We start from the raw sequence: 26582 nt of genomic DNA on the forward strand, positions 1-26582 counted from the left end.
CTCTTCGTTTTTGTGATATTGCACATCTTTATCATGCAGCAGAGCTGGGATGAGAAGTTTTGGTTTTATTTTTCATCTTTCCAGTGTTATTCCCATTACACATTTCTTACAGTTGCACATATTTGTAGTCATCAAGCCTCTTACTCCTGTCCTCTGTCCTTTTCCAACGTGACCATGACACTTATTGGTGTCTCCTCTCCTTTTGTTCTCCCTTTTTGTCTGGAATATGCTTTCTTCATGGAACATTTCATCAAATTTCATAGGTAAAAGTAAAGGTACTACCCTTTTAATTCTCTGTTTTCATTGAATTAAGCTAGCTGTGTTTGTGACATTATATACTCACGCTGAATGAAGTATATAAAGTCACTGGCATTTTTGAACCTTGCTTTTTCAACCATTAATAAAAGCTTTTCAAGGTAGGTGCTTTCACTGTGCGTTTACACTTTTAAGCTGCATTATTTGTTCCTTTCTGCTTGTGCATGGGGCTCAAGACCCACATGGGCATATGAACACAATAGTTTCTGTTGTAGCTCCAGTACACCACCACCACCGCCCTGGGGTAACTACAGTCTTTCTGTTCAAATGGTGAATTTTTTGCGGTTGTGGGTGAGGCTTGATCATAGTGTTGTGGGCCTCCCATCCTGGCTGTGATCCTCACCTCTTCTCCCTGTGGGGTAAGTGGACTTCTGATCTTTCCCATTTGACTCTCCTCCTCAGGGCAGAGAGGGGAAGCTTGGCTTCTAAGGTCCCTACTGAGCATTCAAGGTAAAACTTTGATTCTTTCAAGTTGAAGTAAAGGTGAAAGTTATAAGTCCTCTTCAGCTTACAGTATTTTCAATGTTTCCTAATAAGAAAACAACATTTAATAATACTTTATAATTCATTTGAAATGTAATAATGACCATTATGACGATCAGTCTTTCCTTTTGCATTGTGAAAATGCATTTTTGCTTGCTTTTGCTTGCCTTTGTTTTAAAATTTACTGTGCCATTCATTCTGATTGTACAAAAGTCTGGAACATTTTAGTTTCTAAACATAAAGTAGAAACATTCATATCATGACAATGATATCTCTTATCATGTACTTGTGAAGCGTCATCTAAACAGGTAAGTCTTCCAAGTGACCTTTGGATGTACACAATGAGGAATTATTTTATTGTATTTTGTACTATCAGATGCCATGCTCCCAAGTGTAAAGCGGCAGTGCTATTTAAGACCACACACACACACACACACACACACACACACACACACACACACACACACACACACACACACACACACACACACATTCTCATTACTAGGAAGGATATTGCATTAGCTTAAATTAAATTAAACCAAACCACAATCCCTACTTGCCTTACCTTAACCTTCATCTAAGCCATCGTAATAAAATGTATAGATTATGTTATGGAGACTAGATGCACATACACAAAGCAATTCAAACAAGTGAAACCCACTGCTCATCATAAACACAGACATTCATTTTTCCATTTTCAAAGGTAAGTGCTGATGTTTTCTTTTGGTTCTGAAAATGGATGCATACAGACATACATGTAACATACTGTATCGTCACCGTAGTAGGTGGTTTCAAACAATGTTCCAAAAATTATGCAAAAAATAAATAAGGAAAATGTATACATGTATGCATAAGGAAACATAAATCTGATGATGCTGGGTTAAGGTTGCACAAACAGATGTGGTGAAATAAATCCCTTTTAACTAATACACATTTGATGCTAAAATGTGTAGAGTGTACAGTTTAAGGCTTCATCTGATACTTAGCTTTTATTACACTGTACCACACACTCAGCTTGGATGTGGCAGAAGGAAAGCCACAGGGAGAGATTGAAATAATGCTGATGAGGCACAAATCTGCCATACGTGGAACACTGCTTCTAATTTGGGCCATGGTTAGCTGTCCCCTGTGTTGTACAGTGTGAAACAGTCAATCCATTTACATGCTGTGTGGTAAATCTAGGAAAGAGCACAGTGCGACAGTGTATTCATTGTCAGCTTTAAGCTTGTGAAAATATTGTGCGTTATGTTGTCCCTCCCGCCCCTTCCTCCTAAGGTGCTGCTTTGTCATGTTAACAACTTTATACTCTGTTTCATGGCTAGCCTTTTGAGAACAGGCTTGTGAATGTGCACTACTTTCAGCTGGTATACTGCCATTGGATTCCTGAATCCTTGTTTCCATCCAGCTCTAGCAAGCAGGGCATGCCGTAGGATAAGTCATAATACCACTGACCTACAAATCACCAGGGTATTTAATTGCACTCATCACAATAAACTGCCATGTGCAGCTTAAGAGAAACTGCAGGCTGTGCAGACAGGCTTACAGGTACAACTGTGCTATTTCTAAATTAGTGTACTTCCTAATGTAATTGCTTTCAATATCTAAACATGGAAATGTCTATTTTCATTGCAGTGTTTACATGCCATAGGTTTTCTGCCAAGTAGGAAAGCGAATCCCTTTGGTAACTGCTTTGTAGATCTCATGCTACATTGTAAATGTCAAATTAAATGGATGTTTAAAATGCACTACTATATTACAGAAGGCTGACTCACTATGGGCTTTTAACCAGGTGTTCTAGACCTGGAAAGATGACACACATTTTCAAATCGTAACTTTTGGAGTCACCTCATAGTGTGCTGCTTGATACATGTGAGGTGACTTAGAAAATGAATGTCAAACGATCAAAAATGACAGTTTCACAGCAATTACTGGAGTTAACAGGGTGTAGATAACATTCATGTGCTCACACCTTGAAATTAACTGTTGCTTGTTGGTATTAATAGTAAAGACTTTAGAGTTGGACATGTTTTAGATAAATGCTATGTTTCATAATTGGAACACTAGCCACAGGAAAAAAATATGTAAGACGCATCTATGTCAAAACCAACATAAGAGCTAGATGGATGCTAGATTAGTTGAATTCAATTCTAGCATCCCATCTAATCTCAGAATCTAAGAACCTTGAATAAAAAATATCTGTCTTTGTATGGTCCACGAAGAGATAGTACTTAAGAGTAGTATAGAATACTACAGGGGTGTGTTGAAGTCAATGAAATTAGGGCAAAGGCTTAAGAATGGTATGCATGTAATGTACAGACCCCGGCATGCATCTCTAATGCTCCCTCAATGACAGCTTTGTTTGGTAATTATGTAATTAACAAATGCATAAAATCCTACAACTAATGCTCTTTAAGAGTGCATTTCAAAAGCGCATGTGCATGACCAAGTACTAGAGACCGAAACAGAGATGCTGAGACAAACTGATGTGTATTTGGGTGCTGCTCGTTGAGGGCACTGTGACTGCAGGCCAGTGGGGGAGTGGGGAGGCGGGACAATCATGCTTGAGCATAGCATGAGGCAAACATGCCTAATGTGAGTATGCTCTAAATACTCAGTGCTTAAACAGTTGGAATTTGTAATTGGTAACCTCTATGCAGCTATTTACTGAAGTTGATGTAACATATCTTAAAATGACTGAAGAAAGTTGTGCTGTATCATCGATCTCACATATATTGGCGAAATCACATTTTAGTAATCTTTAGCTATTTAGCCGATTTGCTTCTAACATCGGAAGAGGCAGCACCAGAGATATTTTGGCATAGTCTGGCTTTCGTACAGAATGTGTCATTAAAATTTGCCCGTTGTCAACATACATTAAAAGTGCACACGTGAATGAGCAGGTACAAGATAAGTCAACAACATTACAGCAAGCAATTAAAATATTTATCTCAGTACTCTAATAATATCTGCTGAATCTCCTTCTAGAGGAGTCTAATACTAATCATTTTTTTCAAAGCACTGAGCAATATGCATGGGGTGTCCTTTAGCATTGGTCTGATGGCTTTTCAGGAATGATCCGCCATATTATGGCAATGGTGACATGCGTCCCAATTCCAACTAGTCAAACATGCATGTTTGTCATGGCATGTTAGGCATGACGTTTAAATATACATTAAGCATAATTTCACAATGTACAGGCTTAATCTTAAAAAAGGGGCATATTTTAACCCAACCCAGGATCTGTTTCTAAACCTAATCAGGTTGATTTGGTACGTAACCTTAACCACCCCATAAATCTAACTAGTCACTGAAAGCAAAATTTATAAAGCAAGTGAAAATGAAACAAAAAAAGTAGGTGAAAACAAAGTAAACCAAAATGCAAATTACAAATCTCCAAAGCAAGATGAGGACTACAATCTCCTTGCAAAGGTATCTATGTCTTAAGCCACAGCTATCCCCTAGCTGTTACTGTGTCAGATGCCAGGAGCTTTGACAAAATGGCAGTTTTTGACATTTTGGGGTGAGAAAACAATGCAGACAATCATCCATCAGGCTATAAAATAAGCATACATTCTTGTGTGTCTTATTGTGTATGTATGATACTCTTGACAATGTGGTGGGGGAGGCCTGGTGAAAAAAGTTATAGTCACTGCTAAATACTGAAGGAGATTTAATGCACTATATACTTTCTTATTATGGCTACATTCAGAATCCATATGCGTGGCACTTTTGCAATGAGAAAGCAATGCATACTTTTCGATAACTTGGAGTAGCACATCAGAGTGCAGAAGTTGTCAAGACTTGTCTGCCTTCTTTATCTGACAGGTTACACAATATCATGTGGTGTGTGTTGAATCAACAACAGATGTTGCCTTTGTAACTTCACATGAAACCGGGAAGAGTGTCTGTGAAATTCCTTCAGCTCTACTGACAGGATTAGTTTCTTAGACACTGGGCAAGTCTGTGGCAGTTTTTTCCCCCTTGCTGAATAGATACTAACTTCAAAATTAAGAAACACTGAGGGCTAATTTCTCAAGGTCTTGATTCATACTTCTCCTGGAGTCCCCTCTTAGAGTTAATAATGCTTTACAGTAAGTCGTCATCTGAAATCTCATGATGTGAAATGTCAGTGGAAGTGTTATTTGGGAAGCTGACTCAGAATTTTCAACAAACCTCAACTTTGTTTGTCTGTAGGTCTTGGCATATAAATAACATCATCACCATCTGGTCTGAAAGCCCCAATCAAAGACCCTGACTGAAGCTTATGCTGCTTACAAATCACTAGGCCTTCTAAATAGTATAGTATGTGTACTTGAAATTAGTTAGCTATATATCTGTGTTACATTTTTGCTCATTTGAAAATTTTACAGCCTCAGCAACATATTTCATTTCTTTGCTTAAGTGTTTTAGCATTTACTTCATTTTAGTAAGCTTAAGCAAATATTCCTGTGGACTAACCTACATTTCAAAGCCTTAGCACAGTCAATAAACTATAAAAGGAATCAGGCTATTCCCTTTCTATAGTTCTATAATTCTCTTAAAACTTAGACGATGGGAATAGGGGTCCAATAGTATAACAGCTGCAGGCAAACACCCCTCAGGGCTAATGTGTACAACTGTTCTAGCAAGAAAGGATTGAATGTCCACCGTGGAGAGGATAAAATGGCACCATGTGTATGCACAGAGTCAAACGGATGCAACTGAAATTGTGTCAAAACTAATTTCACACATACAGTGTAATTACTCAAGTTTCCTCATAATAACAGCGTGAAAACATGATTAATGCTAGCAGGAGCGTGAGTTTAAATGAGTAAGTGTCATCATGATAATGAATTAGTAAGCTGTAAAAGTATATAATTGTTTTTTCTTTTTTGCACAAGCAGGTGATGTTACTTGATTAGTGATTCTCAGAACAAATACATCAGTGCTGTCTGTATCTAAATGGACAAGTTATTTTAGGAATATTATAGAACGTGAGACACTAAAGAATGATGAGGAATACAAACTTTAATAGTAAAATAAGTGCTGATCACTACTTAACTAATCCTCAGAACATTTTTACTTTCTTAAGTCGTTTGGTTTGCACCGTTTAAATCACCACTGAAACAAAACAACCAACAACCTGTGATATTTTTCTGAACATAACCCAGCCATTTTTAATGCCTAAACCTAATCAAGCAATATATTTGTAATTAAAAATATATTTAAAAATTATACAAATGGCGTTTGAAAAATTGTGACATGTTTGACTCCACCATCATTCCAGCATCCATATGTGAACTTTTTCCCTTTTAAATATGAGAATGGATCCATGAAAAGTTGTATTCCAGGACACAAAATAATGTGAGGAAATTCATAATGAGGAACATACAAAAAATTAAATCCTACGTGGTAGTTTATGACTATATCATAAACTGCTATGAGACTGGGTAGCCTGCAAATAACAGCAATGGCAAAGAAGTTATTATTAGAGAAGTTAAGTTGTTAATTTCCATCAAATATTTCTAATAATAAGTAAGATTTGATAAAATAAGTGTACAAATTATTTAGATCATTTCATTACAAATTGCAAATTTTGCATTATGGAAAAGCTGAGTTATGCTAAAATAAAGAAGGTATTAAAAAGAAGTAACTGTTTGACAGTTCTAATTTTTAATATAGCAAGCAAAAAATGAATCAGTTTATTCACTAAAGCTTGCTAATTTGAATTATATTTGGCTGCTAAGGGTAAAGCAAACAAATATTTGACTTTTTTTTTCAGCCTCAGTATAGGACCTGTCATCGGTTTGTTTGATCATCCGTTAAAGCTTGAATTTGGCTTTTTTTTTTTTTACATCACCAATCTTAATTGTCTGAAACTGTTTAGCTTCACCATTAGCTAAACAGATAAAACCCACTAGCTAGCTTTGTTAGCAAGGTGCATCCATTATTCACTGTGATATTAATATGGATGCTATATATGGCTAGTGATAAATATGCGTAATTATGTAACTAATTTTCCTTGATTTTCTTCTTGCGTGCAAATGGACTTGTGACGCTATTACGTATAGATCTCATATGCACTGTGTTCTTCCCACTTAGAGAACTTATTTTTGTATACTAATATACCTCTTTCTGGCCTGGACTGTCTAGCTTACCTATTCCACACACCAAAGGCCTTCATTGTTTGTTACAGCCAAGATAATTGTACTTGATGGGTCACAGAGATGGTTTTCACAGCAACCAAGATGGGGAAACGGACTCCTTTGCACTACAGAGAAAAAGGCCTGTAATTGCCCCGAGTGAGATTTGTGTTTCTTGACATGGCAGATTGGCAAGAGTGCACTAAAGCTCCACAGATTAGTACATTACCACAGATTCTCTTCCTAAGGGGGAAGTTGGAAAACAGAGGAAGAGTAAAGGACTTAAAGCAGACAGAGAGATGCATTTAAAGAAGAACACAAAAAAATAGGCAAAGGTAGAGGGGTGCTATGTAGAAAGAAGAAGCGTGATAAACAGAGATACGTGATTTTAATAGCAGCTGGAAAATATAATGATGAAGGGAAGACTGAGACACTTAATGAGGGTGTCTTCCTTTTGAAGAAAATTTAGTTTCTTTGATTCTGAGCAAATATAGTACTTCCATACAACAGACCTGCTTTGCCTGATTTCCTGATAGACGAGCAGTAGCATGTCTCGAAGTTGCTGGATTGTCATAACAGACAGTATCTTTTTTTTTTTCTTTTTTGTTTAAGTTGCAGCATTTTCTGTCTTCTCATATGGATTGTCAATGATAACAAAATCCCAAAGCAGACTTTGGAATAATAGTTATCAGTATGTTTCCCAAAGAATATTTATTTAAAAAGATGACACGCATAATTTTTCCTGATCTAAAGAAAGGGTGACAAAGAATGTAAAATAAAAAAGTTGGATCAATATGAACAAGGCTCATCTGGCTCCCCAGGTAGAGTGGAAGGAGATCTGCTCCAGATCAATAATGGCTGGTCGATGCAAGTGAGAGACTGTAGTGATGAAAAACTCTATTTCTTGGCCCCCAGAAGGAAGTGGATGAATCGTAGCAGAAAATAGATTAAAGGTAGATACCTATACTTCAGCTGTAGACTGTGAAATGCATCCTTTGCATGGCAGCTTGTTTAGTTGTATTTCAGCTTTTAGATCTTGGATTATGGCCTTTTTACTGGCCTTCACTGATGGAATGCTGCCAAGTGTTGTTATAATGCACTGTAAATGGTTTAAAATTAAATCTATCCTTGCAGTAGGTACTATGAAACAAGACTTTAAAAAATGTTCTACATGTTTATAGAGTAATGTATAGTACTGTCGTGCTGCTTTGATTTATGAGTTATGACAGCATAAACCATTGGCTTGGGCACCTTCAGAGAGATGATTTCCTACATCCTCAACACTTTATTCATCTTCTCCTATTACACTCTAAACCCGCAACGTGTTACTTTCCAGACATGTTAATGAAAAGCGATTCAGTGTGTTTCATTTATATGCAATCGCTCTTACTTAATTACATTCATTCATTATTTCTTTTCCAAATAAAATACATTGTCTTTTCATTGTGGCATTATAGTCATAAACAGGATGTTATCCATGGAAATAAACACAGATGTGACAGGAATCATTTTCATTATGCATAAATTAAGATGAACCAAATTGCTGACAATAAGATGTCCAAAATTCACAGAAATTTAGAGTTTATAGAAATTTATAATTTTATTTAAATTTATAAAGTTGGTATTCATGAAAATGAACACAATTTTGGATTTAGAACACTTTCAATTTGGAAGAGTTTGCTTAACAAAAATGTAACCGACACCACACCTAGTACATGGTTTTACGTATATGAATAATACAATTAAACATACAAAAATAAAACATTTTATCATGAATAAAATGAGTTTGGAAATATTGTTTAGGTTGGGTAATGAGTAAGTGGGTCTTCTCTCTGTCATCATGACACTGGGTGATTTCATATTCTTCTGTGACCTCATAATGATCTCACCAGTATTGATGTCTATGCCATACACTAGGACTTCCACTGATTGTGACATTTACCTTTGCTAATGCTGCACTGTACTAGTTTGTAAAACTGCTAATAATGCAATGTTACATACATTTTGTCACCAGCCAACCATGTGTGAGAGGGGCTGACACTTACAGGAAAACAAAACAGCCAAACAGATCTACCTTGTCTCACTTGTTGATTTCATTTTTTAAAAAATGAAAGAAATGAAACTTTAATTAGAACTGAAGAGTTCTTGCGTGATTGTTACAACATTGACTGAATATTTTTGTCTAGTTGACCAAACCCACAAGCAGATGCCTTTTCAGTGATGCATTGCGAGGAAATGGCAAGGCTCCCTGTGGGAAATTGAATAGTCCATTTCCAATTGAGTGTGCCCTGGAAAATCCATGGGGGTCAGTGGCAATTTGTCTCAGAAGGTCTACACCGAGAGTCATTATGCTCAAGACCAACATGTCCCGAGGGACAAAACCATTCTTTAGAGGGAGAATTGTATTCCCTTTTGATAAATATAAAATATTTCCCTTCTTTTTTTGTTCTTTGTCTTCAAAATCTGTAAGAAGATTTTCTCCCCATTCAGAAAAGAAACATGCGAACTGCATCGTAATGGGCACAATGCAACACTTTTCACTATCACAGTGAAGCAGTTTCTCATTAACCTCCATTTTTGAGTACCCCATCTTTGTTGAACAAGTTGTTTGTGTCCCTCGTATAATTATAAACAAAGTGTTATATCTACTCCACTCCAGTGAGGCTCAGATTACAAGTGTCATGAATTTTAATGCATATAATGTGCTGCTATCAATAGTTATAGTTTGCTTTTTTTTTTTTTAACTGGAGGAAAGTGAATTTTAAACAAATGTTTCCTGATAATCAAACCTAAGATTCTTTTTTCTTTGTTGCTTCCATGCAACTTCATTTCCTTTCATATCTGATAGTTAACCACAGGTGGTTTTTGTAAGGGAGGACCAGGATAATGTTTTCCACTGAGAATGCTGTTAAAGCGTATACATGCACACATGATGATCAGTGCTAATTGACTGCTAAAAGGTAAGCTAGAATGGGGTTACGTTTGGTCATATAGACAAAGCAGCTCTGCATTAATGTGAAAGTGCAGAGGGATTCTGGCAAATAAGTTTTGTTGTTGATGAACTGAGTTTGAAATCATGTGAATGATCATTAATTATCTTGAGAAATTCATGGATGAGATCATATTTTTCTGGGAAATTTGCTGTAAATCTCTGTTTTATGAGGTAATATCTAAATGTATACTGTCATATCTCCCAGGAAAAAGTGCATTAGAATGATGCTACAATTCTGAGATTAAAATGGTAATTAATGACCTCACAAAATATTGCACAAGCTTTCTCTTTTGCTGCCCTTCCAAGTAAAACATTACAGTGAAATGTAAACATATGATTTAATATTTATTGACAGCAACTTACATAAACATAAAATCTTTTAGTTGATCATTTATTTCATAAAGCCAAAAAAAAAAAAAAAAACATTCTCAGACTTTTCAAACCTTTTAAATTATTATTCTTTTATGTGTTATCTTTAAATACTTTCTTGCAGCATTGCACCAAAGTAGCTTTGAATTATTGCTATATTCAGAAACATCAATCTTTATTAGTCTTTACTTCTGATGCTCATCTAAGTAATGCTTTTCACATTTGGGACAGTACATTTATCTGCCTCTGTGTTATTCACATGCCCTCCTCTTTCATTTCCTGCTGTGCTTTTTTCTCAGCGGTTCTCAGATTCAAATCACCTGTGCTTTGCCCACATGTCCTCAGAGAGTGAGAGAGAGATTACATGGCTACACTTGATCCTGCTGTATCAATGAGATTCTAGTTATCAGTGCGTTTTTGTTTGGCTTGTGGATGAGAGCCAGCTCAGAGTAACATCAAAATGGCAGCGCCAACTCCTGTTTGTCATTTCACTGTTGTTAGAGAAAGTTAAGAGGAGTGTGATGATACCCTGCAATTCTGATTTTCACTGAATGTAACTCATAAACTGGATTCTTAAAATATCAAAAAAAAAAAAAAGTTTACTTATTTTTATTCCTTTTTTTTTTATTGGAAATTTTATTTATTTATTTAATTGTGATCAGTCCACCTTTCCTGGTAAATAGCACAGTAAAAGTGACGTTAAAATATGCATTCATATGCTTAAAAGAAAGTGAAAAACAGAAGATTTAACAGCACAACAGTGACTTTTTGTCCTGCTTAAAGGAAAAATGCATTATAAATGCAAACGCCCATGTAAATATTTTTACTGTTTGTGGCTTTAACATTATTTTGAGCTGTTGGGAAACAACAGCACAAAAAGGTAAAAACAAAACAAAAATTATAATAATAAATAGATGTACTGTAGTAGGTGCTGTTTATATGCTAAAAACAGGTCATTTACCATTGCTGGGTGGTTGCTAGGCAATGTGATGGCATCATAATATATCATGCATAATTAATTTTTTATAAATGCAAATGAAATGTTTTTGGTGTGAAATTGAAACAATAGGATACTTTTATAATGTGTTATAGGTGCTTAAATACCAAAATCATTTTTAGCCCATTGCTAGACAACAGGATAACATCAAGATATGTGATATAGATAAGAACCTTCAGTGGCCCAAGATGTACCTCTGTGGCAAGTTTGGTTTTGCATCTCTGAAAAGTCTAGGAGGAGTTCATGGACAAGGAAACAAACATACAGACAGAGCTTATTATTATTATTATTATTATTATTATTATTATTATTATTATTATTATTATTATTATTATTATTATAATACAGTCAGTGTTGTTTGTGAAAAAGGTGAAAAACTTGAGCCTTTGACTTTTTAGATTGACTGAACCGAGACTGTTGAGCTCAGGTTACATCAATGCATGATCTCCTTGCTACAAGCTAAACAATTTTAATCCCATATATTTAATTGATTTATTTTGACAGGTGTATTGAAATAATGAAGTAGATACTGATTATGCATTTTCAATGCAGTATTATCAGAAAGCAAGAGACTGCAAGCAGCGTTTTTTTTATTAACTAATTAACTAGTGTATCATATTGCAGCATTGGGGCAGACCTCTAAGACAGAATGCATCATTGCGTTACATTTCACTTCTTTGTTATTAATAGACTGGACAGCAACAAGTGTATTACATTATAGAAGCTGTATCTTTATGAGCTAAAACAGCTGCTTTATCATCTCTAATGGCATTCACACCTCTTATAAATTATAGAAAAAAACAGTGGTTTCAGTTACAGTTAGTCCCTTTAGTGCATTAATATCACATTTCTTTCTGATCTCGGTTGTTGTAATAGGTGTGTTTTGTACAGGTTTCTCTGAAATCTCCCACAACAATTAAGTAACACAAGGAAGGATAATACAAAAGGAAGTCTGTCCCTCAGCTTGTGTCAGTGCATTGCAACAAAAACTAATAGGAAAATAAAAGCTTAAATAAATATTATTAATGCTTAATATTGCTTCTGTTTCTTAATAGCCTATGCTGGTTGTAGTGAATGACATCATGACATTTATTGCTATAGATGGCCTTGCTGAGGTAATTCCCTCCCTGTGAAGGTCACGGGGGAGCTGTCAAAATGTCCATGTTCTCATGAACGTGCTACCACAGCAAAGCTCCCAAAGAATTAAAGTGGCTATCTGAGTAAAGCTACATCATTAATTTTTCATTTTTGTTCATAGTCAGCTGTTATTTATCCTTGGACTTTATCATTTTCAGCTTGTGGGACTGGGCTAGATTTTCCTATGGGGTAAGAGAAAGTATATTACTGGGTCTCGAGGTAGCGACACAGCCAGACAGTCTTTAAATTTACCCTGACAAGTAAAGCAGCATTTGTGGATGACATCAACTTTGAGATTAGCCAGAAACAAGCAAGGCTAATCATTTGAAAATCCATTATTTCAGGTAACAGTTTAATCTCTGATAGACTGATTTTTGTGTGACAAACACTTAATTTGCTCTGAGTGCAGCAGATTGTACACTGATGTTTATCATATTTCTTCCATTATGTGGGAAATCATTATCCCTGAGCTCTGCTTAAAAGGGTTTTTTTTTTTTTTGGCATTGTTCTGAAGTGTAGAGTGCTTGACAAGAGTTGCAGTTACTGCCTGTTGGTTTCACTGCAGTTTTGTAATCACAGCTGCAGTAGGATTTTACATAAAAATATCCTGACATAGTGAGGGTATGTCACAGGGCCATCCTATCGTTGCATAATTGAGATCACACACATTTTTCCCGTGTGCTAAATTAAATTCTGGCTTTGAGAATGGTCACCCACAGGAAATTAAAAACCAAAGCTTAATACAAAGTTGCCTGCAAAACCAGAGAAACTGAGTGCACTGTTTAAAAAATGATACTGATCTTCCTTGTCTCTCTTCTCCCTATATTAAGTGTAAACACAATAATTTATTCCTACATAAATCAAGTTTTCAACAACAAGTTAAAGTAGATCTTGTACATCTGGTTAAATTAACATAATATTAAACGAGGATAAATGTAGTTTGTGCAAATGCTAGTATAGATGCAAATACATTTGAATTGGAAATAGACAGACTGCAGCTACAGTATACTGTTGCATATGAGTTGTTAAACAATAAATTATTATGCCAAAGTCAGAGAAATCACAGAGGGTGATGATATTCTTTTAAGTCCTATATGTATTAAAACTCTATGTTGCCGTTGTTTTATGCCAATGAAGAATCGTGACATCAAACAATTAAAGACACGTTTAGAAAGCTCAGTTCTGAACGCATCAGTGCCACCAAATATGATATATACACAGAAACTGAGGAATAGTGAATAAACGTTCCCCAGGAGCCTACAGGTGGATGCTGGGGTAGCGGAGGGGTTGAAGCATCAGGTAGAGCTGTAGGCAGCAGTGGCACTGACATGGGAAATTTGCACCTAAAATCAGCTCAACTGGGAAAGTTTGTTTGATATACAACGTGAGGAGGGTGAGGCGTGATATCTGTGTATGACATAGTGCAGCTCATGGTGTCTGCACGACAACACAAGCTGCACAACCCAACAGTAAGAGACTGATACTGATTTATATTTATACTTATTTAAGGAAGAGTCATTGAAATAAAGGTAACAGAAGTAAATTGAAAGATGCCTTTAAATATGATCAGTAATAAATAGATACCTACATACCGAACTGCTTATGTTTACCATCACAGATATATTATTTTGATTATTTTTACTAAATAATGTCATGCATTACAAATGATTGCATGCATGTCCATGGAGATATTAAAGTAATTTATGCACAATTGCAGCAATGGTATGGTAATCACTGTATTATACCAAGAACCTCAAGCAATATGTAAAAATATATTTTCACACAACCTTAAAGACAGTGTGCTAGAAGACAAAATTAATTTATGAACATAAAATAAGTAATATTTTAATGTTTTGTATGTAGTTTTGTAGGTTAAATATGCAATGTGCAGAAAAATGGTCATGTAAAAATATAATTGGAAAATTATAAAGAATAATATAAACATTATGATGAACATTGAGTCACTAGTGTTAAAAAAGTTTTAAAGCTAGTGTCAAAAAATTCATCACATTTTTATGTAGGACACTGATTGAATGGCTTAATATTGGTTAGTATATGATGCCACTGCTTGTTGTTTAAAAATACGTATTTGTGCCATTATCTGTGATTGTCATTGTCCAGGAAAATAATGCATGTAGCATTTAACAGTGTATGAACTGAATTTGCTCTTAACGTGTAATTCAGAGGCTATGTCAGTGACTAAAATAGGCTTGCAGATAAGAGCTAAGGATGCCTTGCACATCATTAAGTGTGAAATATAACAACACACCCCTGAGCTGCCTACTGTTCCCCTAGAGAGACGACAGCCAGATAGGGCTCCACACAATTATGGCTTAGAGAGCCACAGACCTACCTTGCTCACATTGCTTCATCTTAAAGCTGCTTTGATGGAGAGTGTCGCAGCACAACACTACATGAAGCCTCTTGTAGCAAAGGTACAGAATCCTCAAATGCTTTTTTTCCCCTGGTCCAGTAAAGTAGTGATAAAGCTGACGGAGTCCTGATTGGCTTTCTGTTCCACCTGATGGTATGTCTACAGAGAAAGTCTTTTAGTCATCTATCTGACGGGAACAGAAATACTCCTCTTTTAATCAACTTGGCCCTATACACATGCAGCGCTTTACTCCCACTCTGTGCCTGTAAGCATGACCCAAAGTGTATTTTTACACTCCAAGTCTATTTTCCTGCATTTTACGTGTGGAAGTACAGCGAATGTGTATTGGGCTCTGAGTGCTTTTAAAACATGGGTGACCTACAATTCGGCACTGTGTCTGAAAGCATCCTGTGTAAACGCAGACAGAGCACTGAAGCGGCTGCTGCTGCTCTGATAACATGGTGCTCTCATTACGCCTCCAGTATAGACACGGTGTAAATATCTTCTTATACAGGTATAGCAATGCATGAGCCTAGAGAGTACCTTGAGGCAGATTATCAGTGAAATTATTTCCAAGTACTCCCTGAAGAAAGAGAAAGAAAACATTGCATTGCCAATGAAGATACGACTCTAGCAAATTGAAGTTTATTCTCTAAAAAGCAGGATTTTATGCATCTGTGCGCCATCTTTCCTTTTCACTCTTGTTTGTGTGAAAGGCCTGACTGCTTTGTTGTGTAACGGCATGCTCATTTCAGAAGTATGCTGCGTTTGGCTTTAAATGTTGGCAAGGCAGCATCATTGTCATTTTGTCAGCTCTTAAATATAATCAAATTCTACCTCAGTGAGTCATTTCATTACACACTTGGAACAGTGGCGTAATTAGCAGCAATATAACACATCAGCAGCGGCAACCAGCCCAAAGACTTTAATTTACTATATACATGCAGGATCTGTGTTCTCTGTCATGATACATGTACTGTAACCCATCTGCACGCTTTTCCACACAGGAGCATTTGTGTTGTATGACGCTGTATGGTCATGCATTACAAAAGTAATCAAAAACAAACAACAACAACAACAACAATAAAATGTAGATAAACAAGAAACAAAATGCTATTTATGTTGACATCAGTATTTTCCAATCTTTCCAGTATCCCTCCCACTGCAGAACCCTTGGGATCCTCAGATGGGTAAAAAACAAGTCTCCTAACATTGTGGTTTTTCAGAGTGCTGACAAGCTGTTCTCTGGCTATTAAATCCATTTCTCACTGTCAGTGGAGCTGGAGTAGCTTAGATTTAAATGACAAGATGCTGGTGCTCCTACTGCTGTGGGACCAGTATGTACACTGAGGGCCTCAGAGTCCATACTGTTCATTGTGTCATCACTGATGTACTGTGGGATTATTGTGAAACCAAGGTTCTTGGGAATTTTAAAAAGTACAGTAGGGTTTATAAGAGACATGCCACAAGTAATTCTCCATTCGTGACATGCAGTGTCAAAATGTTTAGATTTCCTTGCAGTGATTGTTGTTAATTAGCAGATGAGAAGGATCATTTTGAATTATGGAGTTCCCATAATAAGGTGGCATGCTGCTCTACGGGACAGCATTAGAGAATTGCATTTAATGCAAGCTGCATCAGAGAGCAATTGGACTGTAATGAAAGTGGACTGACATGAGTGTTTGGCTGTCTAATAAAGACCAGAAATACAGCCGAACGGTGGATCATTTTGTGGTTTTACTGTGAGGAAGATCACTGACAGATTCAGCAATTCAAAAGTTATTTAGTCATCAGTCACAATGTTTTTCACAGTGACACTATAATAACCTACACATAAACATACAACAAAATTACAAAGTGAAAGAAAATGCTGAAATTTGTTGATGCTTTGTATATTCAGCCACCATTTATTGTGTTTATACAGTAAATATTTTATACAGTGAATGAATTGTTCTTATATGTTTAAGAACAATTCCAAATCAAGGTCCAATCACAAGCAATTTAGCACGCTCACACAGCTACTTGTATTGTGCCAAAGCACAATTTTCTCCCTTCCCACTCCCTTTGAGCCTTCACTCACAGATCACTTAAAGCTTATTTTATGGTCACTGTGTTAGTTGTTATGTGCGCCAACTGTGACGTAACCACAGGTCTATAGCCTTTTAAAATGATGCTTCGGGCTCCCTGGGGCCGCTGTAGTCAAACACCATAGGTGTCACCATTGAGAAACAAAACCTCTGCAACAGTGATGGTACTGTACAGGAATAGCCGAAAAAGGAAACAAAGCTATTAAATATTCTCCAGGAAGTCTCATCTTTTCAAGCTGTTGCAGCATCTCTCTCTGTAGAATCTGAGAATCTCTAAGCTCCTACACTGAAATATCATTGAAATGGTGGTAAAGACCAATATGATAGTACACTTGTGTCTTCAACCCAGCCGCGCTGTAGGGGCCAAGTTTCAAAAAATCAAGAGCTGCAACACCAGCCGAAACAACATTCACAAAAGTGACAATGGGGAGCACAAACTATGTGTAACAGTCTGGGTCTTAGTATACTTTGTTTTCTCTTAGTAGCCCAGCTCCTGTCTCTTGTACTCGTTCTCTTTTGTGTGCACATACAGTCACTTTTGAAAAGTGCTCTCACCACGCAGAATGAGGTGCATGATTTTATGGATTTTGTGGCTTAATTGGGGCAATTTTTGGAACCAGTGACGCTGTCGCATCACATTCCTTATGGATTTGATAATTACCTAACACAGCAATTTCCAGTTTGGCTGTCTTTGAGGTTATGTGAATGGGCATGGGCCCAACTCTTCAAGCAGGCCAGGCCACAGCGCTCAGTGATCATACTTCTCATGTTCTTTGGCTTAAATGCAGAGCACAATCACATATCTTCGCTTGCAAAAGCAGTTTGTTCATCTGTAAAAGTGTAAACTTTTTTATCAAGAACAGCCTCGGTCCATATAATTTGCTTTTAAACTTAATTGAAAAACCACAATACAAAAACCACCCAGAACAATATAACCAGTTCATATATACTTTATAGCATGCAAATATAATTAAAGTAGCACACACACACACACAATCTCACACACAAACCCCTCAGTCAGAGATTGATAAGAGGAGAAGTGAGCTGACAAAGGATTTCTAGTATCAAAATGATTGTTATGAACTTTATCTTGAGTCTTATTTGAGAAACAAATGGCCCTGTCATCAAGAACACACCATCTATAATTCTTTGTCCTTTTTATCCATAAACAGTTATTCTGCCTATGCCGGCCTTGGTGCCAGAAGATAAATAAGGGGAATTAATTTATGTCAGGATGACAGGAAAGCACTGCTCTGTTTGGCAGGAAAAACAGAGCAGAGAGTGTTATTAATGACTCGATGTGTGGACTGCAAGGACCACAGTCGCTCAAAAGGAGGTCAGAAGAGAGGGAGGCAAGCCGGGGGGACAGGGAGGATGGAAACAGGGTGCTAACGCAGGAATAAAGGGAATATTCAGTAAAGTGGCAGATGAACTGAGGAAACCAATCTTTGGGATGCTAGAACACCCACCACTACTCAGTGCTCTTACTTGTCCTAGTTTTTAATGTCACCAGCCTTGCACCAATCCTTGCCATGAGATGGTGTAATGTAAATAATGGGCTTTGTATTGCTGACTGGGGAGGCATTGTGTTGAGGCAGCAGTCAGGTCTGTGGAGCCGTGATCTGACCACCTAAACACAACTGCAAAAATGTTAGTTCTGCAGCCTTGTACAGATGGGAATTCAAACTTTTTTTGTGGAAATTCTCTGTGAAAATTACTCCACATTAGAGTTCATTATCGGCCAACAATTATCATGTTGTTTGAAATAATAATTGGCAATTAGATTCCATCACAACTCTGTATTCAAGCAATGATTTTGTGCTCCTCTTGCTTGTTTTTAGCGGGGCGGGGGAAGCTTAGCCTGAAAAACAATACATATCAGATATTTCTGTAAACAAATGAGGAATTAGCAGCTCTAAATCTAATGACATTTGTTTTTGTTTTTCTGAATCTTTGTGTAGTGATAATATGTAGTGTGATATGTAGTGTAGTGATAATATTGTCCTATAACACAGTATTTACATCCTGATTTTCAATACCCCTGCCTAGATGCAACTTTAAAATACATAAAAACAATATAAAGGACATTCATGAGTCATGATTGATTATTCTTTTAAAACCTGTCAGGAGTCACAAGGTCACTGACATCTTAGGGACACAGTTTCTTAGGCATTAAAATATAGACTAACATTTAATATTATAAAATTAAAAAAAAAAAAAAAAAATTATAAAATTAAATTGGTGCTTAAAATGTGTTACCACTGAATGTTAACATGAATGTTAAATGAATACAGCATACATTTGTTTGTTTGTTTTTTGGGTTTTTTTTGGATATTTAATCACAGATATTGTCCGTTTTGATGTCCAAGTGTTAAACGTGTAGTTAACCTGATTAAGTCATTTCACTAAATAAACATTTGGAATTTCAATAGATGCCCTTCAGCTTTGAAATGGTAGCTTATGGTGGCATTATTCATGCTGTATGTTTGTTTGTTTGCTTGTTTTTTTATATACGTCTCATGTTTTTGTATCACTTACCAGGAAGTAATTGTCAGTTGTATGCAATCGAAAACAGTAATGCTGTCAAATTTATTTTTCTTAAAACAATATTAAAGTTTTCACCAGCAATGTCCACGTGTACTAGTGGTGGGCGGACTGATCCAAATATCAATAATATCGATACCAACGTTGGTATTGATATTGATCAGTAGTAGTTTAATGAGATTGATACTTTAGCTTCTCTCCTGTATGCAGTGCTGCGGATTTATCAAAGATGCAAACTGACTGTTTAAGTGCCATTCATGTCAAAGCACAGAGAGGCACACTTTGCTCCTCCCCTCCCCACAGTGTTTTGACATTATACCGTTACGTGACACGTAACATATTTTACTTGGGGAAAAAAAAGAAATTTGCTTTAAATATTTGTATAATGTTGCAGAGTGATAATCTTGTACAGCTTGTTTATTTAAGAAAAACATCCAGAAAATTAGTGAATGAAGGGATTTTTTTATTACATTTTTGTATTATATTTTCTGAACACTCTACCTGGAAAAAAAAAAAAGTTTTAATTTGTTCCTGAGTGATCATTTTTTACACTTTATTTAAGAAAAAAAATCCAGACATCACAATGTATGGGGAAAATTGTTTTGTTACTGTTCTATTGTTTCAGAACAAAAAATTTTATTTTGATAAAGTATTTCTATTTACAGTACCTATAAACTTTGCCCAATTCTATCCTGGGTTTGGACTAATTAATTATCCAAAGGGAAAAAAAAAAAACACAAAACACTTAAATGTCATGAAAATTCTTCATAATGATTAAAAGTGTCTGTATCGGCATCTGTATCGGTATCAATATTGGCGATACTGGCCCTGTGTTTATTTGGTATCGGATCGATACCAAATCTTGCAGTATCACACACCACTAATGTGCACTTCTGCTAAATTAACAGGTTTGCATATGTGATACAAAGTATCACCAGGTTCACGGGGTAGTCGACTCATTGCAGTTTGAGTTGCCTTCACCATTGTGTGTTGTTCAGTGGCCCTGGCACTGAATTTATTTAGCTTAGTTTTGTTTTTTCATATATTTCTAATGTTGAAGTGTTTGCTGCAATAATGTTGCAATCAATTGTAAACAGACTTTTACTGTGTCCCTGTTGCTATGGTTACCCACATTAAATACAGGCTGAAACAGCACATTAATTAGACAGGTGAACACAGTTTCTCTTAAGTTTTGTGTTCATGCCACACTTTTTAGTTTGCATATTCTTAACAAGTTCCTCATGACTCAACCACAGCTTTATGACTCACGTGTGGTGCAATTTTAATATTAGCACCCAATTCACAGAAAATAATGACGGTGTGTTTTTAGATAAAAAAAAAAATTACATTTTCTCCCTAAAGAGACTGTTTTTCCATATCTAAAAACAGAAACTGCTGTCTTATGGTCCAGTAGTATAAAACTCTAAATACATGAACCTTTGCACAAAGTCCATCAACACTTTTGACTGGCTGAAAAGGTGCATACAACAATATTAACAATATTTTGGCTAACTTGTATGTACCTTATATGTAATACTAATAGAAAGTTTAATTTCCTGTGAAAATTAAATGTAAAACAAAATAATCGCTGCATCTTATCCAAAACATACATAGATGCTGTGGATATTAATAATAGATATTATGGGAACAAAAAAAAAAAAAAAAAAGGTCATCTTTACAGGTAGCTTTACATTTTGCATTTTTAAACACCACCCAGAGTCACTTCAGGGGTGACTGATGTAAGCAAGTCTGAGTCACTCCTGATATAAGAGATGCTGAGACACTGAAACATCACTGCTGCTGCTGTAAAATTAGTGTTTTCTTTCACTAAAAACTGAAACACGAAGGCAGTAAATCCTGTTTTTGGAAAAACAATATATACCCTACGGCCTCCAGGACGTCAGCACTGACCAGGGCCACGGAGTGAATATGAGTTTAAATCTGCAACATTTGGGTAGGAAGAGATGATGCAATTATTTATTTTTTTCCATGTGGTTCTTTCACAACGAGGTAAACAATCAACAAGAAGTTCACAGATTCTGTGTTAAATACACAAAGGGGTTTTGGGAAATAGATGGGAAATAGGATCTTATTTGTCCTGGAATTACGGGACAAAGTTAGCTGTGGCATGCACACACTGTGCGTATTATGGGTGCCAAGAGCAGACTTGGCCTATCTTGGAGAAGCACTTTAACCGTCTTTGTATCTTTTGAAATCAGGTTGTAGTTTCTTGTAATTTTATTTTTGCAGTGTCTCTCTTTAAGTACAATTTATTTTGGTTTTGGCAGAAATTTCATTTACTCTGGCTTTCTTTTGGAAGGGGCTTATCAGTAGCTTACAGTGTGAATACAGTGCAGACATGTAAACAGACCTTTAGCTAATATAGGAAAAACATAAAACAGCTGGTCAAACAAACTTATAATTCTTAGTCTGCATGCTGTTTGCTTGTTGTTAAGTATTTACATAGATCTTTCTGTTGTTTTTTTGTAGTTTTATGCCAGAGAGACATTTAAATAGCTCTCTTTTGACTCTTTTACGCATAAACTGCACAATGAGGTGTGTCTAAACAATTACGGGAAAGATAAGCTTTTAGAGTCTGTCACTGAAATTAATTCTGCTACACTCATGCTAAGTGCTATAAGTGTGGAAACCACTTTGCTAATTGTGCATGGCAGTGTGTGATATGCTTTTTACAATATAAAGGTCAAGCATGCACTTCACATTTGTCGCTGTGCGTGGGTGCGTGCTTGAGGATACCATCTCTGCAGCCTCTTTAGCCATGGAGAATAGCCACATGGAGAATACAAAGTGACTTGCAAAAGCTCGGCTGACCTCACACACATCTGGCAAACATGCATGTGATAGAGGCATTTTGTGCCTGTGTTTTGTTGTAGTCTTTCAAAAGTATGAAAGATTGTTTGTAAACATTAAAGTTTGGCTGTATTACACAGTTATGGAACAAATTTGTTAACGTTAACTAATCTAAACAGTTATTTACAGACAGACCACATTTGTTTCTGAACACAAGAATCTGCGCATGCTTGTGTGTTCAAGATGATCTGACAACAGGCACACAGTTTACATACCCGAGATTGCAGGGGTCTTGACAAACATGCGATTACTCCTCAGTAATTAGCTTGTTGGCACCCCTGTGGTAAAAACAAGGGTGGTAATTATGACGAGGAGGTCTTGGGACTGCTGTCTGCTTCTCTTCCAAAGACACAACTCACCGGGGGATAAGACAATGAGACAGGAACAAGAGGGCATAGAGAAAGAAGGAGGGTGGCGTGTGTTGACTGTGTCCATGCTGTCACAGAAGACAAAACAACTTTGTAATTGCCATACAAGAAGACTAAACATACTGTAGGATTCAGATGCAGGAATGTGGAATTAAGCAAAATGAGAGTATGAAAAATAAGGTACCCTTTAAAAGCTGTTTGAAAAAGTATTTAGCTTGGGTGCTGGGGCAGATGCGTGAACTGAAAATAATGCTAATTTCAACTAAATGTAGATTCATCTAAACTTAAAGAAATTCACTGCAGTTGAATAGTTTTGTTTGTATGCTGGCCTTTAAATACACTTTATTTTTTTAAATTTTTTTTGGTGTGTATGTTACAAGTTGGATTAATGGTGCACAGTGTCCAGCAGGCTGTGTGGAGCATAGATGTTCTGTCAAAGTCAGAAGGCCAGAGGTTCACTGGGGGCAGATGAAGATCCATCACAAGCTTGACTATTGCTGGTTGGACCACTAGGCCACCCCTGGACCCAGAAGGCCCCATTTGCTGCAGTTGCTTGGCAACCCTTGCTGTAATTAGTCCTGAGATGTAGTGCCTCAAGTCAGATACCCAGTCTTCACTGCTAGGTCAGACTGCAGTAGGAGCAGAGCCACACCTACACAGGCTCCAGCAACTGAAGTGAATTTATATTAGAGCACTAGGGATATTGTCAGAATATGAGCACATGAATCACGTACCCTAAATGGCTGTAAAAGCAATAACCTTGTATTAACTTAGAAAAAAATGTCATTACTAGATTTATGTGTCTATAATATACAATAATACATTACAATTATACATTGTCTCAATTGTGACACATGACATAAATGTCTGAAAGAAGCTATAGGCCATGTAGATCTGATTAGAATTAACCCATGACTGGAAGGGCAAATGCGAATTAGCTTTAAACAAATGATTATTTCCATGTTGTTGTGATTTGAATCCACGATTAGAGGAAAACAGGAGCATCTAGTCTTCAAAGAGTATAAATAAATCATTCTGCATGTACATGGAAGTGATGCTAATTCTTTTGTGCATGAAAGGGACCGCAGAGAGGAAGAACAGGACGAGGGAAAATACATACTGCCTGAGTGAAATGCAAACATCACTCTGCGACTGGCATGTAAAAACCAATGTAACAGCATCTGGCATTAATTGATGTTTCACTTAGGAAGCAATGATAGATTGCTTGCTAACAGTAATGCTAAGTGTTATTAGAATTAATTTAAAAACTCTAGCATAATCTTAAGAGTCTATTATAGCTCAGAATGTATAGTGATGCCTGACACTGCAGACTTCTACAGAATTGTGATTGTTATTAACATTGACTTGTTAGCATCAGTAAGAAGGCACTTAATGTGATTCACAATAAAGCAACAACTTTGCATTTGCAAAGTTGCAGTGGATACATAAATGGCTATTACACTATTAAAGTACCTGCTTTGACTGGTAGAGAGGTCAGAGAGGCCCTGAACAGTCCTTCGCCCTGTTTCAGATAGCTTATGTTTCATTAGTTTCTATTCTTGAATTCAGGGATTTTTAATTAGTTTTTTGATTTGTTTTGTTTTGTTTTATATGGGGGCTTTTCATTCATCTAAATGGGTATCTGATGAAAAGTAAAATTTTAGCTGCTGTGCAATTTAGCCAAAATACAACAACTATGATTATGGCATTCAAAAACTACATCCATCTACCAATCAGATCATTAAACAGGAGATGTGGTACACCATGGACAATGTGTCCAGCACAAGGCCACCACAAAGAGACCTACGCCTACAACAAACATAAACTCACTAATAAACCTAGCAAACGTCATGGACTGTGGGAGAAAGCTGGAGTACTCAGAGAACATGCAAACTCCACACAGAAAGGCCCCAGCTGACCAGGAGGTTTGAATACAGAGCATTCTTGCTGCCTCATGGGAGGTAATAACTGACAGAAACAGGAGTGTAATGAATACTTTTAGAAAGACCAATGAAATTAGAAAAGAAAATATGTGGAAATCAGTGAAACAGAAGGCAATCCAAAAGTGCAGCACAATTATTTTCTTTCTTTCTCTCTTTCTTTTCTTTTTTCTTTTTTAACTTTTGTCCCTTGAGAGTAGCACAACAAGCTTCATTACCATTTATTTCTCAGAGTATGTCACAGAATACAGTAGCTGCTAACTACTCTACTATATTCATTACTAACTGTAGATCTCTAACTATTTAGGTTTTAGGCATGATTTCAGAAATTATTCAAAGGCAGGAAAATAGTCAAAGGAAGAGGCTAGCAAAGAAGGAGTGGGATAATCAGGGAGAAAGTAGACAGGATTACTGGGAGGGTAGGCGTACAGCAAAGACAGAGGTGGCAAAGGCAAGGAAAAAAGCTTATAGTGAGTTGTATGTGAGGCTGCATACTAAGGAAGGAGACAAGGTCTTTTATCGATTGGCTATAGACAGAGAGACTGAGCTGAAAAGGATGTGCAGCAGGTTAGGGTGACTAAGGATAGTGATGGAAATGTACTAATGAATGAAGAGAGTGAGCTGAGAGGATGGAAAGAGTACTTTAAGGAGCTGATGAATGAAGAAAACAAGAGAGAGGAGGGCAGATGGAGGAAAGTTAGTGAAACAGAAAGTGCAGAGGATTAGTAAGGAGTTATGAAGAGGATGAAGAGTGGAAAGGCGGTTGGCCTGGATGACATACCTGTTGATGTAGTGGGCTGTTTGACCAGATTGTTTAACATAATCTTGGAGAGTGAGAGTCTCCATGGACTAGGATGTTTGCAGATGACATTGTGATCTATAGTGAGAGGAAGAAAGTCTGGGGAGGTGGAGGTATGCTCTGGAAAGGAATTAAAGTCAGTAGAAGTGAGACAGAATACATATGTGAATGAGAAGGTGACAGGGAGCAGAGGAGCAGAGGTAGTGAGGGTAGGTGAGTAGATGGGGTCAACCATTCAAAGCAACACACAGTGCACACAAGAGGTGAAGATGTGTATGCAGGCAGGGTGGAGTGTCAGAGGTGATTTATGACAGAAGGATAGCAGCAATAGTGAAAGGGAAGGTTTACAAGATTGTAGCGAGACCTGCTATGGTTTGGAGACAGTGGCACTAACAAAAAGACAGGAGGCCGAGCTGGTAGAGCTGAAGATGCTCAGATTTTCATTGGGAGTGACCGGGATGGACAGGATTAGAATGAGTATATCTGAGGGACAGCTCACGTTAAATGGTTTGGAGACAAAGTTAGAGAGGCAAGGTTGAGATGGTATGGACATGTGCAGAGAGGGGATAGTGGATCTATTGGGCAAAGGATGTTGAATATGGAGCTGCCAGACAAAGAGGACGACCCCAGAGAAGTGTGAGAAGTAAGCAGATTATTTGCTGTGGCGACTCCTAAGGGCACCCGAACGAAGACACAGTAGTACTGCTGGGCATAATTTACCTGTGTTTTACCCTGAAAATAGTTGCCTTGTGAAAAAGGCTAAAATACTGTGTAAAGCTAAGGTGGAAAAAAAAGAGCAGGACTCTTTTCACATTACACAATGTGATTTGATCCACTTAAAATAAAAATAATCATTAGAGCACCTTTAATGTGCCATATAGCAAAACTAATGTACCTGGTCCCTGCAAGCTTAATTTTGAAAGGCTGTTAAACACTGAAAGAAGTCTTTAAGGCACCGAGGTGTCTTTTTTTTTCCAGTTCATAGAGGGATAACAAGTCACTGACATGGGTTTGTTTGGTAGTAATTCATGACCTGTGACCCATACTGGTAGCCCATAAAACCTCAGCAAAGTATCGGGAGGTCAGCCCAGGCCCCATAAATTCTAAAACCAACCATCAGCATTCTCACATAGAACCACAATAAAAAAAGACACAGCTCATAAACCAGGCCCTGTGGGATAAAA

General features: G+C 36.9%; 1 protein-coding gene across 4 annotated transcripts in view; it reads left to right on the plus strand.

Moving 5' to 3' along the window:
* The window catches only part of LOC115792906 (neurexin-1a), a 255778-nt gene that overhangs the window by 20958 nt on the left and 208238 nt on the right, over nt 1-26582 (plus strand). For 3 of the 4 annotated variants that reach the window (XM_030747530.1, XM_030747532.1, XM_030747531.1), the window contains exon 4: nt 264-275. In XM_030747530.1, coding sequence (XP_030603390.1) covers nt 264-275 — 12 coding nt within the window. Of the gene's footprint in view, nt 1-263; nt 276-717; nt 766-26582 lie in introns of all 4 variants that reach the window. The other variant, XM_030747529.1, reaches the window with a different exon arrangement.

Source organism: Archocentrus centrarchus, chromosome 15 (assembly GCF_007364275.1).
Source record: "Archocentrus centrarchus isolate MPI-CPG fArcCen1 chromosome 15, fArcCen1, whole genome shotgun sequence".
Taxonomy (NCBI): Eukaryota; Metazoa; Chordata; class Actinopteri; order Cichliformes; family Cichlidae; genus Archocentrus; species Archocentrus centrarchus.